The sequence below is a fragment of the Diprion similis genome, chromosome 6 (genome assembly GCF_021155765.1).
Source record: "Diprion similis isolate iyDipSimi1 chromosome 6, iyDipSimi1.1, whole genome shotgun sequence".
Classification (NCBI taxonomy): domain Eukaryota; kingdom Metazoa; phylum Arthropoda; class Insecta; order Hymenoptera; family Diprionidae; genus Diprion; species Diprion similis.
Window position 1 is genome coordinate 2,343,757 of NC_060110.1, and position 18,492 is coordinate 2,362,248.

The window sequence follows — 18,492 nt, forward strand, 5'->3', positions numbered from 1 at the left end:
ATACTTCTCGCCTTAAGATGAAAAATTGATCAGATGATTGCATCATATTCAAGATTCTTGCGTTAAAATTTCAAGTCAATCAACAAAAACCTGACGGAGATAGGGCGTTTCAAGTCCCTGTCTCTTCCATAAGTTCTATAGTTCATGAGCAGCACGAATGTCAATGTGAAAACGTGAATGAATAGACATCCAAGGTGAAAGCCTTCTATTGTATGGACGTGGTGTTGATGATTTTGTGTAACTGAAAAGAAACAAAACACTCGGTTGTTGATGTTCAATTTTTCATCTTTGGTGTAAATCTTCAACCTGATTTTCACACAATTTGCGTTTCCAAAGTCGGTGGACACTGCCACTCGAAATCTACTACACCCATCTTTTTTCAACTTTGCACACTCTTTCTACTCATTACCAGCGAGGTAACCCTTTCGATTTTTTTTTAAAAGTTATAAGTAATTTTTATAACAGCTAAATTGTTGACTTTTGAGTAAAAAATTGGTGTTTTTACTCCTCAGCGCTAGTAAAAATCTAAAAATGAGAAAAAAAACTCGACAGCGTTACCTCGAAAAACTTATCAACTAATAAAAATTTTTCAGTTTTTCCATTTCAGATGATCCAGTAATGAGTTCTCTCGTCCACCGCAAAGCACCTTCTTCCTGAGGCGGACAGTAAAAGTTGCTGTCATCAGCCGATTTCTTCATATTTTTAACTGAAAATTCCAGAGGATACTTTTAGAAAGTCACTTTATTACATGCTTCATCAATAAATGAAAAGATATGTATCTTACTAGTATTCAGCGAATGATTTACGTATTATAACATTGACAATTCACTAATTTCCTTACCCTTCGTTCTAACAGACTCGTTCAAATTTCATATTTCTGGGCCATTATTTTCAATCTGTAGTTCGCAGCGGGTCGAGACTACGTAATCGATTTCTCTCGCAAGATTACGTCGATATAGTGCATCAGGGAATCGATCCTAGCAGCATCCAAAATCTGCAATATAAATTAACATTTTCACCAAAAATCCAAGTGGGTTACTTTTTTGAGGAAAAAATATTTGGACTCGAATTCTCTACGCAGAGAATGGACGGCCACAAACAGAATTATCATCAAAAGGCGAAAATAGCTTAATTTGATAACAAGGATTTATTTTGAACGTTAAAGAAAACACTTTCAAGTGTGAAATTGTTATTCGTAGAAAGTCGATCTTGAGGTTTACTGAATGTTGCAATCGTTACGTCCAGAGAATTGTAAATTGCAAAATAAGTAACGCAGTTTATACTGATAAAGAATGAGTTATAAATTGGCTTGTTGCAATATGGAATAAAATTATACTTGTTAGAGGTGATATTAGTATATACGAAGCAAACCATGCGACGAGACTATTTGTACATTGTATATGTGTATACACCCGTCGCTGAACCTTTTCTATTGTATGTATTCTAGTTTAGTTTTGTACTCGCCTCTCGACGCGAGAAGTCACCGACATACATGTAGTGTACCCTCAAATTAAAGCGAGTTTGCAATTCCCAATATAAAACTTCCTGCCTCGACATTTATTAACCCCAACAGGTGAAATAAATCCACATACCTGTAGAGAACTTTGATGAAAATATTATCTTCAGCCATCGATTGATGCCCATTGTGGAAATACGTACATACATTATACGTCACGACAGCGTGAGGAAATAGTTTCGATTTCTTTGCAAATTTTGGGTTACAGATTTTTGTCTAGCTGTGTGCGTGTATACGTGTATTGCTACAAAGGTACCTTATCATCTCTTGTATATTCAAAAAACGGAATCACAACTTTCATTTTGATTTTAATCGACGTGGCTTTTCCAAACTTAGAACCGATTAGATTTTGGCTTTGATCGGTTCAGTACCTTTCGAATTATTCGCTAAGAAAAATTCTGAAGAATAAAATTAAAATGATCATTCTTGAGAATTGATGAATCGATTTGAATGAAAGTTGGTACCCTGAGATTTTTTGGGTGACTTGTTGCGACTCAGAAGTCAGATTTCCAAAATTAAAATTTGACGGATTTAATACACCGGTAAAAACGAATGCATTTGGATTTTGGTGAAAATTGGTACTTGAAGGTTTTGTGTGTCACTGATTGATTCAGATTGTGAGTCGCACAAATTAGACACTGAGCTTCCACATGAATGAGACAATGACATTATTATTATTTTTATGATGTTGTTGTTGTTGTTTTTATCCATTTGAAACCAGTTTCAATACTCCAAGTTCAAAGGTTGGCTTATGATCAACCCGAAACCGCTGGTTATTCGTATTATGTTAGATGAGATTCCGAGGAAACTGGGTAAAACGAAACAGGCATTCCTACGGGGTCAAGGATTATCGCATTCGACGACGTATTTGAAATGACATTTCAAGTAAACGATCATCCGACCGAATAGACAATTGTACGATTGCGTATAGCAATGGGCGCGTGGTCCCATTGAGAGCTCACAAGGTGCCATTTTTTTGGGCGTCTGTACGTTGCCATTTGTGATTGACCGCTGCAAACTGCACAGGAATTCAAATTTTTCAATATTATTTGCAGACGTCGTCAAGTAAGTTACATTTTCTTTGTAAACAACCAGCGTAAACAGTAGAGACACCGTCATAGAAACTTCCATGATGATTATGATGAAAGAAGAGTAAAAGCTTGCCAACAGGTGGCGACACAAGAGAGTTTCAATTAACATGATGGCTTCTGAGCTCCAATACAAAGCAGAATTTTGCGTTAACCGCCTACCGTTGCTCCTCCGTCCCTCTTAGTTTTCTAGAAAATTGACAAAAATTAAAGATGCTCATTTCATAGGTCTACGTCGAGTGGCTCCAAATTCGAAGTTGCATTTGAACCAGAATAATAAAAATTCGGCGAATCAAAGGAATATTACTATTCGATCTTTGATTGGAACGGTAGAATGGAGGTGAATTTGAATTGCGTATTCAATTCGTTAAAGAATATAATGAACATTTTACTGGGCATTCCACTCGATTATTACAAATAATGATCAATGTTTCAAGCAACTTTTATTACTTATTAAAACCATTCTTGTAACTTCTCTTATATCAGCTACCCTTAGATTTTATTTTAGGGGTATATGGTCTAATGCATTATGGTTCAGGCAAAGCGGGCGTATGTAGTTTGTTGGCATATGTAAATGCAGTTTCACACATGCTCCAGAGGGTCTAAACTAATACACACAATACATCCTCACACCATATTATTCACTGGCATCTAGCGAAGATAATTTTAAAGCATTATAATTGACAGAACCGAACGTCGCGACGTTTCTCTACATTACAACTACACGATAATATTCTGTACGAAAAAGAAGACGTACGTCCCACCACATGCGGTTGGCGCTATACGGGAGGTTGAAATATTATACTTAATTGTTACAGTAGAAACGAGTCTGCAGAACATTTGCCGTGTAGAAATGATTTCTTTAGAATCGATCCTCCTCCTTGGAAACGAATCTCGGGAAATGAACTTGTTGGCTCGCGGCTTGTAGAAACAAAATTGTAGGACCGATACTTGTAGCAACGAATATTTCGAAGCAAATCGGGAGAAACGAACTTGTAGGACCGGAATTGCATTTAAACCAGAAGAATGGGAATCCGGTAAATCAAAGGAATATTACTAACTGGTCTTTGATTGGTCCGGTAGGATGGTGGTAAAATCGAATCGTATGGTTGATTCGCTAATGAATATATTCAACATTTCACTCAACATTCTATTTAATTATGACAAATAATAATCAATGTTTTCGGCAACTTCCATTACGACATAATTTTACAATAGCTGTCATTGAATTGTATTGTAGGGGTTTATTGTCCAAGGTATTATGGTTATGGCAGAGCGGGCATAACCGATGAACGCATTGAGCTTGGAGGTAATGTTCCTGATTTATATTTCGCAAGAAGATAGCTCCAATCACCTCAGATGTAATTTGTTCATGCGGATTCAAGTTTTGTGTCCACGTATGGTACGCTACTACTCGATACCTTTGAAGACGATATTTATGAACTCTTTTTCAAATTCCCATGCAATTTCTGCATACATATTCAAAATTCGTATACGTGTGATGTAGTGCAGTTTATATGATCTATCAAACTATAGTTGAGGTTCATGATGTTGGCACCCAGATCAAATGAAATTGTCTAAATCCAGGTTAAGGTGAACGTCCTTATACCCGAACATATCCTCATGATTCAGTTAAAACGGCGATGTAAATCGCTTGTACGTCGTTTGTGCGACCAGCACCCACGCAATGCAAAAGAGCAGACTTTCGGTGATTCGCTTACATTCAGCTTCATCAGTTATCAAGAGCACTCCGGAGGTACTACTGATTGTAGTAACCTCTTGATAATCGATCGATTTACAGAACAGTGGTAGTGTTATTATGTATTCTTGAGTGACGTGAGAATTGCAATTCACTAATATTTTGCTTGGCCTCCCAGAAATGAAATGTCTCACAATATGCGCTGTTTTTACCACAAAGTATGATTATTCAATTCGAAGTCAACAGATACTACTTGTTGAATTACAAATTTTGAGTCTCAGGTAGAACAAGTTCGGAACAGAAGAGGAAAATTGGTGGGAACAGCTGCTAAACCCACGTCGTGTTGGCATACAGCTCCTTACAAAACTGCATTCTGGCTGTAAGGAAGCCGCTTTTATTTTCGAGTGTCAACTGACCTCCATTACCTATTTGAAGGTAATTATTGCGCGAGGAAAATGGCTCCCATATCTTCGTTCCATTGAACATTGATGCACTCGGAGTTCTGAAAGGATAACGTTAGTGAATTAGAATTTTTACAAATGACTAAATTCAAAATATTTTGATTGCGGTGTTACGAATTGACGATTACCCAGTGGTAGCAAAAGATGTCCACAACTCTACCATCATATCGACCATTTTCCAATCATTCTCGTTTTTTTTGTATTCAGGGGGTCCAAAATACGAACTACGGGCTGGAAAGAGGTAAAGGAGTTCGTCACCATGCGCCACACCATAATTATTTACACGATGACCGGCGTAAAGGTAACTGAATTTGAAGGTGCCCTCGTATTCAAAACGGTAGAGGTATTGCGGTCGTTTGGCGACAGCCAGGTGCTGCTGTAGTGCGGTGTGCATGGGACAAGTGATCACAATATCGCCGACAATATGTGTCAAGTTACGTAAAAGCTGGAAAAAAATTCATCAGTTTTTAAGATTGACATAGACATAATTTTGTTCTAGAATAACAATAAAATTTGGTCTAAGAATGTTTCATTTCAGAATTTCATTCGACAACATCATATGTTGAGTTGAGATTTCGTTAACAAAATATTCTGAGCTTGCGGCACTGCGAAGTAGAATGATTTATGGAAAAATTTGTAGTGCTGCTTGACTCGCTAAATGCGCGGGTCTGTAAGAACATCCGTCTCATGTCACATCACAGTTCTATGGGATGATAGATTTCCCATACACATGATACTGAAATTGTTACATATGACACACCCAATCATCACTGGTTGACGCCATCCTTGCGCCTGGTTGATGCCTACTTTAAATCAATTTCTTTCACCACAAAAGTGAAAAAAAAAATTCTCATAGCACGTGTATGAAGGTGTAGCCTTTTGCAGTTTTGCGGGATGAAAGTCGTCGGTTTCGTGGCAGTGTTGCAAAGATAGGTTTGCTCATTTATAGTAAACAATTGACCTGACCTGATCAATAAGATAAGAAACAATAATTAAAGAGGAGAATACTAATGTTGGGCGCCAGACGCAGTAGGGCTAGATATAATTGAAATAAAAATTGGAAAAGAAAAGAACAGACTACGACGGTTTTGCACGGCTTACTCAGTGAATACAGATATCAGTATAGGGAGGGGTCGAATTCGATCGATAAAACACAAGAATTAAGAAATTGGTCGTAGTATCAAGTGTATTACGAAGATGCAAGGAAATGATTATATTCAAGCAAAAGAAGAATTTAGATATAATTAGATGATTCAATAATGTTCAAATACAGCTGGACAGAAAGATATGAGTGAGAGTTAACAAATTAGTAGGACAATTATTCGTGTGATAAGCGGTATAAAAGCAGGTGCATGTATTCGCGATACTATTACTCGGTATAACAATCAGCAAGGTTTGCAATAGCAGGCGAAAGGAGCTCGCATGCAATGCACAAGATGACATTATTAAAACTAATTGTTATAATTCAGATAATGCAGTAGATCATTGCGAGTATAGTATAATCACATTGGGGAAGAATAATCAAAGCAATTTCCAGATGAAACAGCAAGATGCTAGAATTGATATAAGAATTAATGGATTTTACAGGAGAGAAAGTGAGTAACAAATATTATAAATGATCAGAAAAAGCAGGTAAAGCAGGTGAATTAAATAGTCTTAGAATTGAAGCGAAGCTACTGAAATCTACAGAGATAGATAATCTTAACGTATGAAGAATAGATATTTCAAAGAGAAACTATTATAACGCGGTATATGACAAACTGGATGAACTACGGACAAACTACGTACTACAATGAGGTGAAAGGTGTTATTCAGTATGGCAAAATAATACTCCTATGTCAATGAACGACGGGTGACACCGTGCAGCGATGTAAGATCGCGCACGCGGTACACTTACGATATTAATTGCTTGAAATATTCGGTAATGAAGCAACTTAAAATGAAATGAGAAACGCTATGAAGAAATTGGGTGAAAGATATTGAGTAATTGGAATTGACGATGAAGAGAAAATAGAGATAAGATAGCAAAAACCAGAATACGAGACAAAATTAGAGAATTTATGAGCTTAGTAATTTATCAATCCCGACAGAAAATAACATGTGAGAATTTCAAGCATGAGCAAAGATATAGTACAGCGCTGCTGTTCAGCGGTATCAGAAAATTATTGAAACAAGATAAAATCAAGGAAAGAAGCGATGGTCACTACAAATCAAATAAGTAAGCTAACCAGTCGCGAAATTACTTGCAGTTTTAGATAAAAAGAAAAAAAGATATGAAACAAGAGGGGAACGAGATATGAGCCCACGTGGCTTGCGTATCTCAAGCTGCGAGAAAAGAAAAAAAAGCGTAACTGTAGATAACTTCCAGGCTTCACAAAATAGAAAAGCAAACCTCACTTACGAAAATAGTGGAAAGCTATAGAGACAGGTAGTAATAAGTAGGTGAAAAAGAGGTAGATAGCACTGAATAAAAATAACGAAATAGAAATAGAGTGATAACTGAGATAATGGAACAATAGCGATGGAATACTAGTAACGAAAGCACGTCTGTCGGTGAAATTAGCTGGACGTAAAGTGTGTCGGATTGAGCGACGATCCTGACGATTAGAAGATATCGATGTGTGCGAGAAGATCCGTCTAGGAACAACGACGATCATTTTGGGAGATAATAATGATCTCACTCACATTGTAGCAGTATCGATATCATAGAGAATTGGGTTTGTAGACAACCACGATTCTGTTTTACAGCAGGCAGTACAGTAGATATTAAGGCTAGTTGAGCTCCAGGCTGATAAGGACCGTCAAGGGAGGCTTTCTTGTGTTTTTGACGCACAGCCCTGTACGTCGTCTACGATACATCCACTCCGCAGTGGGGCTATAACGATGGTTTGGCGCCTGACCGATAAGTCTAAATGATCGAAGGTCTTGCTTGTGCGTCGCGCACGCTCGTGAACGCAATCTAGGCAGGCATCCATCCGAAGTTGGTTTAACGGTATTCAATTCTGTGCAGTCGACGATAGTGGGTTGATGACCCAGTACGTGACCTCTGCCTTGCAATATTTGCTTCCCTCGAAGCGAAGTTCTTGGAGATGGTTCTCGTAGTGTAATACAAAAGATAGAAAATAGGCAGGAATAAGGTTGACAAATAAATGTCGCTGGGGAATTAGTTAGTCGGTCTTTTTAGGGTATTGGCCTCAGAAGTGTTTCGTTACTTTGAGCGATATTCTGAAAACAAGGAGAGCAATATTTGAACCATGTGAAATACCACATCACAACACTTCATATTATTGCTCCAAGTTACCCAATTACAATTTTATCCTTTTATGAGCACGGATGTTTGGAAATACCTATATATACGCAGCAGAATGCAGTGACGCAGCCTAAGAAAATGCCATGCACGAAATCTGGCGTTGAAATATTATGTTACCGAATAAAATTCTGATGTACGATGTTATTCCGCCCAGTCAACGAATCATCCCAGAGTAGAATTCACAATCCAAGTATGCAATAATTCTCTGAAAGCACTTACCACATCTTTGCTTGCGGTCAAATCATTCAAGTAGTATTTCTTCAAAGCAGAGGTCCAGTATTCTTTGAACTGCACTTTATCGTCATATTCCATCGAGAATGGTAAAGTCGAGTCGATCGAATCAAAGAATTTTCGTGCCAAATCTGAATCACTGTAGAATGCTGAACGTGGGCGATGAGAACAGAAAAACTCATGAAGCACTCGCGAAAAAATGTATTAACGAAGTTATGAGTCAGGTTCAAACTTTTTGAATTAATTTACGCATACCGTTAATACTTCAATTCTTCCTCACACTCAGGTAACACGATAACCGCAACTTTCATGCAATATTCACTCGTGTGACTTACCGCCTGTTTGAAATAACCCCTCGTCTCGGGTGACCCCACACAACCATGGTAGATCTCGGCTTTTACCAGCCTTAATCAGATCCTGAGGATTTTGGGTCAGAATAGCCCCTTCTACATCCGGTTCAACGGTTGGGACCCAAATATAATGTTTTACAAACTTCCACTTTTGGAACGGCACTGTCGTATTTACAAGCTGTGACACGGTCAGACCTCTCAAGCAGTCGATGAGGATAGTGGATGAGTTAGTCGGACAGCCCAGGTGCTTTCCGAGCTGAAATGCACGATTTTTGCAGATGGTCGGGGCATCCATTGTCAGACTCAGTGCTGATCCGCTTTGGGTTATGTATTTGTGGAATAGTCCTGTGAATGGAGTGAAAATTGTATTTTGGCTACTTGAACGTGTGTTGAATTCAAATAAACGAATTGGATCTTCGAGGGCTAACAGTAACTCGTAATTAATACATGAAAATTCATTAGGAATCGTCGGAAAAAATTTCGTTGTGTCACGTTCTCGAGTTTTCACGTGCCTTCAACTCTGTTTCCACACTCTGACAACTATTTTGCATTTTGGAACCTCTCCTTGTTAACACCTCGCTGGTTTCGTTCTCATACCGAGTAAGCAGATTGTTCCCTACACTGCTAGTTGCACACGGTACTCACTCAACTGCAACTACTCCGTCTGTTATATCCTTTCTTCAATACATTCACTCTCAAGTAATCTCTTATTTGGCCAACGTCTACATACATATCTTGTCCCGAAACTTTACTGAACTCTTGCCTGTTCCCTCCGACGAATACTTTTTTTTCCATATCTTCTCATTCTACTGTTCAGATCTCGTACACTCAATCGATTATATAATTACTTATTCAACTCATGGAAGTTTCTTCCATCTTCCCTTCATCTTTTGTATCACCATGACGGCTGGGTGTGGATACGGTCATCGACAGCCAGTCGGCTTGATCACAGTTCTTTACCCCGTAAGAGTTGAAAATTGTTTAAATTTCAGAACGGACAATTTGGATTCTTTGACGAGAAAAATGTCAATCTGAACCGGAATTTTTTTTTCTTATACCTGCATATCAATCTCCGTTGTAAACAAATTTTTGTACTTAACCTGGACGATCCAGTTATTGATGCTCGTAGTCCCATTCCGTTAAGATAGTGTTGTTATCATCAGTGAAACTGACAATAAACATGAAAACTACCGTGAATTTTCCGCACAACTTTTCCGCGCAGACTTTTGCTCAAATCTGAAATCTTCACTACTCCATCACTATTCTGACTTCCGACACGTTTCCTGCATTCTCACTCTCAATCTCTGAGTCATTTGGATTTTATCAAGTATTCCTACTTCCAAAACCATTCCGTATTGACTACAAATCTTAATACTATCAAATAATCATCAATGATTCACATTTTTTTTTTACAACATGCAAACATATATTTCTCCCGCTATCTAACTTCCCCCGTTGTTAGTCGGTGAATGTAGTGATACGACAAAATTGAAATTGCGGCAAAAGAATCTTCAACAATGACCAGACAAACACTTCGTTGGATTCGGATAGATTTTGATTGCTTTCCACTAGATCAGAGGATCTGGCCCTCTTTGAGATTTTTGAGTTTCCCAGTCTTCGGTCTGTGGTTATCGGTTTTTTTTTCATTTCAAATGAATACCGTCTTTCCGGAGAGGTTTCGTTATTTCGCTCGTTCAAGGCCTCGGAGTCTATCGAGTAATCATGCTAAATTCATATCATATAAACGTGTGATTTGTACTCGGGAGGAAATTCACGATTCTAGAGGACTGTTGAGTTTTCTTCATAAGTTCAACAATAATTCGTTTGTGGTCAGCACAATATACTATTTTCTACAAAATTGTTATTTCGTATTAAAATTTGGTTTTTGGAATTATGACGATGTCAATTTGAGAACTTTCAAATATTGTGTCATTTGATGGGTAAATAATATTTTATAAAAATTTTCGGCCGGACGAATTACAAACCAATTGGAAAGTCCTAACGTTCTCACAATCAGTCTCTCTTCGCATTTACAACTCATGCTTTATTTGCCTCATCTGGAAGCCACTACATTTCATCCAACTGAAGAATATCTCTTCCATGTGCGTATGACCTATGGACCATCTCCTCTGGTCCCAATTACCCTGATCTTGCAGTCTGCTTTACGCACTCATTCAGGCTTCGTTCCGCTCATTCCAAGTGAATTCTCATCTACCGTATGAACATTAAACTTGGTCTTCATCTTTTCAACAAATTTCCTCACAATAAACATAAAACTGATATTCCAACAATACCTACGTCAACTCGGCGCTAATCATCGACGTCCCGGTTATTCTAACATCGTGAAGCGATTATTTCAACTCAAAATCGTAACAAAACGCTGTACAGCACAATTTCCTAAAATTTAGACTTCAAAATTACAACATAAGTATCACCGGTAAATCTTACCATTTGTTGAATTTGACAATGTCAAATAGTGAATGCTCGTGGCGGCTGCGCTGCTTCCAAACAGAGTCACTCGATTTGGATCACCGCCAAAATACTGGATGTTATCACGTGTCCACTCCAAAGCCCGGACCATGTCCTTCAAGCCATAATTCCCTGGCGACACCTCGTCACCGGTGCTGAGAAATCCTAACACCCCCCCGCGATAGTTGGGCAATACCAAGAGTACATCCTTGTCCAAAAGATAATCCGGACCGAATAATTCGGAATCGATACGGCCAAATTGAAATGCACCACCATACATGTGCACCATTACCGGTAGCAGAGTGAAGTTTCCCCCCTGGGGTAGCTGCGTAGGAGTATAGATTTCTTAGAATGCGTGCGTCAAATTAACATTACACCGAACAATTTTATGATTCACTACTGGTTGGCCTGACTTGGGGGGTACATGATACAAAGTAAAATTGATAGTTTAATGTTAGCAGGCAATTTTTCATTCTTGCATCATTCACCCAAATTGAGTTGTGTCCGATAGCAAGAAATTATTTGTATTTATTCCACAAGACACATTTATTCAAGAATGCAGTGTGGCGAAAAATAATGTCAATTGACTTGGCTGTCGTAGGGAATTAAAACTGGGATCTTCTATTGCCTCAGCTTTGACGCAACATCGAGATCCGTTGTTGATGTTGTTGTTGTACCAGTCAGTTTTGGCTGAATATTCCGTACACTTTGATCGGTCCGTTACTCACATCAGTTTACATCAGTAGGCTGATATTATTGATAACTTACGATCAAACATATTTTTTCATAACCTTTGTCACATCGTCCCATATTCTAACCTGTTTCCAACTTCACTCTAACCCGACTCTGATCCTTGCTGTGAACGTACCCACCCACGAGTACTGTGAATCACATATTGTGACGCAAAGGTGCGAAACCAAAGCGCTGATCGAGTCCGCGAACACCAAATGCGAAGGGGGCCGGGGAGAGGGACGGCCGTCGAGCCTTCTTCCGACGGGGCGAGAGCTTTTAGTCAAAATAATGATACCGTAACTGACAGGTCAAGTGTCGTCAATAGTTTGGTGAGTGTGTGTGTGTGCCAGGACTTGGATAATAGTAACTTGATCGCAGCCACAATTGCGGATTTGTTATTGGAATCCACGTAAGGTAATAAACAAATTGTTGGGAACATTAACTTAATCGCGTCAAAGTACGATTTATTCCATCCTCTGTCCGTTGTACCTCATTGATATTGTATCGAAAGCCTTGCTCGGATATTTGCCGTTCGATCGCGGAGAGGGTGAAGAAATAGTATATTGTGTAGCTAGTGCGTGAAGTAGGTCATATCCGACGAGTGTGAAGTTTGCAAGCACACGAGGCAGGTATCGCCTTCACGCACTAGACACAGATTCTATTTCTTGTAACACATGCGTAGGAAAGTGTTATTCGAGAGGCAAACTAACGCCGGTCTGCTTCGGAAAATAAAGTATATCTCGAATGCGCGCGTCAGCCAACTCTATCATTCAGGAATAAGGCGCTTCACGCACGCTTCGTGAGCCTCGAGAATGACATTTTCCAGGCAGGTGTTACAAAAAAGTATTCTCCTCACAATATGTTGTTACTGATCAATTTTGACAACTGTGGAGACATGTCAGTCTGAAGTACATGTGCATCATGGAACGAACGGCCCAGCTGTTGTTAAATTACTGCAGTGTACGTGAGAAAAGTTTTATTCCAAATTACAACTAATTTTACTCAAGTCATGTTGTATCGATACACAAATTAAGTTTCGCACAATTTATTATGCCAGCAAATTTCATCTGTCTAGCCTGCACATTCAGCCTTAATTGGACAACAAGTCAAAATTGTTTTTTATCATGGAATTTGTACGACGTTTCAAAATTTGAAAGATGGGGCCTCAATAGAATTTCAAAAATCATTAAGAAACTGCTTATGTTCACATCATGTAGAACATCAAAATTGATCCAACGGCTCGAACTGATTTTCATACGGAGACTACGCGTTCTTTTCGTCCTGCTTCATGAATTTTGCCCCCAAGGAAGGCTTCTAACAACGTATTATTGCTAGAGGTCTGCACAGTTTGAGTGAATTTTTGAGATGTGTCGTATACCCAACTTTCTGAGCTGTAAAACAATGAGGAATATCAGAATATTTCTATCAATGATACGGTTCATGTACCCCAGGGTGTTTAAAAAAAAACATCTTTTTCCTGAATCGCGCATCAAGATGTCGCTAGAGCATGTCAAATAGGATATCTCAGCCAAATATATTTTCCAATATTGTTATTCTGAGGTGCAAATTTTGTTTCTTCCATTTTCCATTTCAATAACACATAAAAAAAAGTTCCAGATTTTTTGAATTTCCTATTCTTGTAAACACCTTGACGTATGAACTCTCTTATTACAGATTCTTGTAGAAAATCACACGCTCATCAAAAAAGAACTAAGATCTTCCTAATTTTAACCAATCAAGAGATATTTGCCTACAGCATTGAGTCGTCTTAAAAATTTCTTGAACGGTTAGAGTAAGAAGAATTCTATCTCATTGTAAATACTTTTCTACAGAACCTCAAATTTCTTACAAAAAATTTATGTAGGTAGTCTATAACTTGACCATTTTACAAGAAAGAAAAAAGTAAAGGATATTTTGATTTTTTTTCAGTGTCATTGAAAAGAAAGTGAAAAAATAAAATAGGTGCCTCGAAATATCAATATTCCGAGCTTATATTCGGCTGAGATATTCTATTCGAGATGCTCTACAGGAATGATGCGCATTTCGAGAAAAATTTTTTTACGATAAATGGCCTCGCTCCTTAAAGTGCAGAACAATACTTAGTTAGCATATTTTAATGGTACATTACTCGAGGTGTATACACATTCAGAACCAAGCAGTCTTCGTCTCCTACGAAGTCGCCTGTTTCGTAGATCTGTGCACAATAAGGGGCTTTTCTGCTCGCGTCGAATGTCCCATTCCAAGGTTCTGGTGCTAACGGGCCTTTGAATCTGGACAACATTAGAACAATCACAATGAATCGCTGCGTTGGACTTGGAAATTACTTCTTGGAAAATTGTCTATGAGGAATAAAATCCGCAGGTAGTATACAGGTATAATCAGCTAATACCCTTCCTCTTATTGCAGTCTTAAACTTCCATTATGATCGAGTTGAATTGGCTTAAATGATAATCCAAAACTCACACAGTTCAAATAACAATCACATTTTATTGAGTCATCGTTAGACTTTTAGTTACCTCAGCATATTTGAAAGATCATTTTTAGTGTATCAAGGAGGATAGCCGTATCATATTGATTCAAAAAAAAAACTCGGGTGCCAATAATTAAATATTACATTCATGTTTTTTTCTCAACTTTGTTTGGAGTCGCATTAATGTGGAGATTATTAGCAACTACTAACGACGAGGAGGAATGTTACTTGAGTGTGCAGAATAATTGTTGGTGTACAGATAGGTCACATATTGTTATCTTACTGGTGATCTTTCAAATTTCTTCCGTTTTATTGTGGTTTTCACCGATACTATGAAATATTTATTAACTTTTTATTGTGTAAAAATTTCGGAACTTTTTCTACGTTTGCGTCGTTCAAGGCCTGTTTAATATTACCGAGTATACTACCGTGGGTTCTTCGAATTTGGTACTTAAAGTATTTCAAATCTATTTCCTATTGTATTTTATTAGATTGTGGTTATCACAATAGATGTGTCGACACTTTTCTAACAATGAGATAAACAAGCTGGTGATTTCGGAATCTCGGATCCGCATTCGATTTATTGTAACTTGTTCTTTACTCTGCAACTTGCGGGTAGGGTTTCTATAATCAAGCTATTTTCTTTTGTGTGTTACCTGTATATATCTTTATTTGATTACCACTCTGTGTACCTTTCGTTGTGTATAGTTTTCTCATGGCCTGTTGGAGAGTTCACGGTGTTACTGGGATTTGGTTGACATTCGGTTCTGTTTTCGAGGCTTCTAAGCTAGTTTTATAACAGTATTTGATTTTTGTTGATGTTTTTGGGTTGTGCGGATAAGATTTTTATATGGATTTCCTTTTCGTTGAATAATTTAATTTGGACACTTTCAGCTAGCTGATTTTTTGCACATGGAATAACAATTTCTGGAATCGTTGTATTCTGGCTCATGAAGATTATGGTAAGCTCGTTTCATGATTCGTTTAATTTTACAACGGTCAGTAAGGTAGCATATAATACTGCATCCAAGTTGAAAAATAATTTGAGTAGTGACACTAAAATATAAGGTCCTCCATTGAGAAATATATCGCGTAGCACATTTTTCCTCCGATGGCGACGCTTTCAATGGGAATTTCCTAAGTTTTAGAGTTTCCTTCCAGACTTTCAAGTCAATCATTATTTTCTACTTTCGTACGAGTTCAATATCCATCACAATACATACCACATCTCCAATTTCATCACTAATTTTGATAATTGTTCCTCTATTTTTGAGCATACTTACGGTAAAAATAAAAATAAAAAGTGTACCACCTCCGTCAATAACTCGACTACTTTATGGTTTTTGTAAGCACTAGTGATTTGAAGTCAACTTCTAGTCCCCAGTGCTCACGAAAATTAAACAATATTCTCGTTTTTGTATGATGTAGCATAGAAAATAGAATTAGTAGCACGTGCGTACATAGCACCTTACGCTCGTCAAGAATTCCCTATTTTAAACGCACTTGCCATGAAGATGACTATTTTTTTGACACCCAAATGCCACTCGCCATTCACAACCCATTGAAAACTTGAAAACAATGATCGAAAAATAGAGAATGCCATCCTTCCACTCCAAATCTCGCGAAAAATTGTTTATTTCGAAAGCGAAATGTTTTCTCTTATTTTTTCATTAAAAGCGATCTGCATGTTTCTGAGGTGGATAAAAGGTCATACATTAAGGACGAGTGATTGGAAAAATTTGAACGTTTTCGTTTAAAGTTTTCGGGGGTCGTACCAACATAAAAAAAATCCCTAATAACGTTAAAAAATGTCATGGTGAACCACTGACAAAGTTGAAATGAAAAGCCTCAGTATGTTCACGCTAATTGAACTTTGTACTTTACAAATAAAAGATACGTAATAAATGCATTAAGAAGTATATACAATACACTACTGAAGCCTATAAGAGAAGTCGACACGTTTTATGTCTAGTTTTCAAGCATGTCATTTGCGAGTTTCACGCAATACTGAGAAGCAAAACCAAATTATTGACCATCCGCTAATGCAGCATATATCATTTTCAATCGTGGTATTGGTCAAAGTCCTTATTCAACTCATTGTCAGCATATATTGACCACTGTAACTTACCTGAGTTCTCCAAGTGGTGGTTTGGCAAAAGGGACGCTCTCAAAGCCGAAGATACTTCTGTTGCGTTGTGTGATCAGGTTTATACCTCGAAGAACCCCTTGAGGTATCCTTATTTCTGGACGATCCGTGTCCTTGCCATCGGTAGCTCTGACACTGTTTAACCGAGATGTGTACCGTGTTCCGTGCAAATCGCTTATTGCAAAAACGACTGCGAAGTACGCGAGCGTTTTAAAAGACCAACTTAGTGCCATCTCTGGTGTGATTGTGTCCAGCGAGCGTGAGAGAAGCCTGTTTTATATTGAAGATTGCGACACCGCTTATCTAATTGTCGGTATGATTAGCGAGTTGTACAGCAGAATTACTACTTCAGAAGATTCAAGACGTATTTTTTCAATTCTTGCGTCACATGGAGCGTCTAGTAGGTGGAATTTTATACTCGAATGTTAGTTCTTTATCAACGGAATTGTATACAGTGACTTCTCATTCGGAAATAATTTTTTCCGTTATGCACGAGTTATTTCATCAAGCTCATGTAAACTGGAGTTATCGTTTATTGAAGCTGTGATAGGGAAATTGACCGCGGAGTGACCACGACAAATTACCACCCGAAATTACTTTTATCTCGCATTATTACTTAAGCTATTATCGCAGACTCGAGAACCTTTCCTTCGATGATTTTATACATTCGATTTTTCTCTTAAAACTCTCAAGATTTCTATTCAGAAAAATTCTAGAATCTCGGCCAGAGTCCCATTACTCAGGCACAATCACTGCTACATGAATAGACACTCACAAGATCTATGCACCGTGAGCAACTCGGCTCAATACAACTAGGCGATATCACCTTAATCGCCGACTACACAAGGTATATTCCAAAATGAATCGTTACTCCTCAAAGTTATAAACTTTCCTCCCTTCTTCATGATTCTACACCTTGGTTACGTAAAAATTCATATCCCAAATAGACGCAGTATAAGAAAAATTAATCACTTAATGTTAGCTATCTGACAGTGGTGTAGAAATCAAGAAACTTGGACTTGATAACAGCTTCAAGGCGGTCGGTTTCAATCACCTCAGATGAATCTCCCGAAATCCATCAGAGATACGAGAAAAAGCGCGGGTCCACGTCACTTCGGTCAAAAAATAAAGAAAATCGACAAGTCATAGATCTTTGCATCATATAAAATATCCAAAGTACTATGTTAAGAAGAAAACCATTTTAAGGAATTTGAATTTTGTTCAAAAAAGGCGGTGTGAGAGCTATGTGAATTTTTCTACATAACTATTGCCGCGCTTTGTTTGAAAATTTATGTTTCCGAAAGGATTTATCGGAGCGGACTAATGCTGCAATCATTCTATTTGTGAAAAAATGCACTTCAATGCTTTCAATCATTTTTACAGTTTTTTTTTAAATTCTCGCCATTTCCGCGGGACTCACAACGATTCACGGAGATACTTTCTTCCATACAATTGTATCCTTTCTCCTTCAATCCAAAAAAATTCGAATCTTTGGAGAGAATACCGGGGTCGGAGAAAAAACCCGCTACGTCGGCGCTACTCTCGCGAGCTCGCTGTGTTGCGTATACGAAGGAAACTCAACAGTCCTCTGATGTTGTGAATTTTCTCCCGAACACAAATCACACGTTTATATGATATGAATTTGGCGAGATTCGTAGTTAATACGGAATGGTGTTTGAAGTAGGACTAGGTCGTGTCTTTGTGAATTAGGAGAATCTTCGATAATATATGGAATGGAAGTTGACTTCTTGAAAGTCGAATACCAAGTTTACTTGATGAAATCCAAATGACTCAAAGATTGAGAGTGAGAATGCAGGAAACGTGTCGGAAGTTAGAATAGTATTGGAGTAGTAAACATTTCAGATTTGAGCGGAAGTCTTCGCTGTTTGCAGTAGGTACAAGTCGTGCAGAAAATTCACGGTAATTTTCATGTTTATTGTCAGTTTCACTGATGATGACAACCCTATCTTAGCGGAATGGGACTACGAGCACCAATAACTGGATCGTCCGGGTCAAGTAA

General features: G+C 38.0%; 2 protein-coding genes across 2 annotated transcripts; both read right to left on the bottom strand.

Moving 5' to 3' along the window:
- Nucleotides 1-4,623: 4,623 nt before the first annotated feature.
- LOC124406463 (carboxylesterase 4A-like) lies at nucleotides 4,624-8,558 on the bottom strand. Its single transcript, XM_046881888.1, has 4 exons — nucleotides 8,555-8,558; nucleotides 8,294-8,454; nucleotides 4,893-5,209; nucleotides 4,624-4,805 (listed from the first exon to the last, which is right to left on the bottom strand). The coding sequence occupies exons 1-4, from the start codon at nucleotides 8,556-8,558 to the stop codon at nucleotides 4,631-4,633; spliced, it is 657 nt and encodes a 218-aa protein (XP_046737844.1). The 3' UTR covers nucleotides 4,624-4,630.
- A 65-nt stretch (nucleotides 8,559-8,623) lies between these two features.
- On the bottom strand, nucleotides 8,624-18,403 carry LOC124406464 (juvenile hormone esterase-like). The gene is made up of 7 exons (XM_046881889.1): nucleotides 18,392-18,403; nucleotides 17,893-18,025; nucleotides 16,806-16,869; nucleotides 16,455-16,742; nucleotides 13,985-14,126; nucleotides 11,104-11,449; nucleotides 8,624-9,000 (listed from the first exon to the last, which is right to left on the bottom strand). Exons 1-7 carry the CDS (start codon nucleotides 18,401-18,403, stop codon nucleotides 8,624-8,626), a joined length of 1,362 nt encoding a protein of 453 aa, XP_046737845.1.
- Between the last annotated feature and the right edge of the window lie 89 nt (nucleotides 18,404-18,492).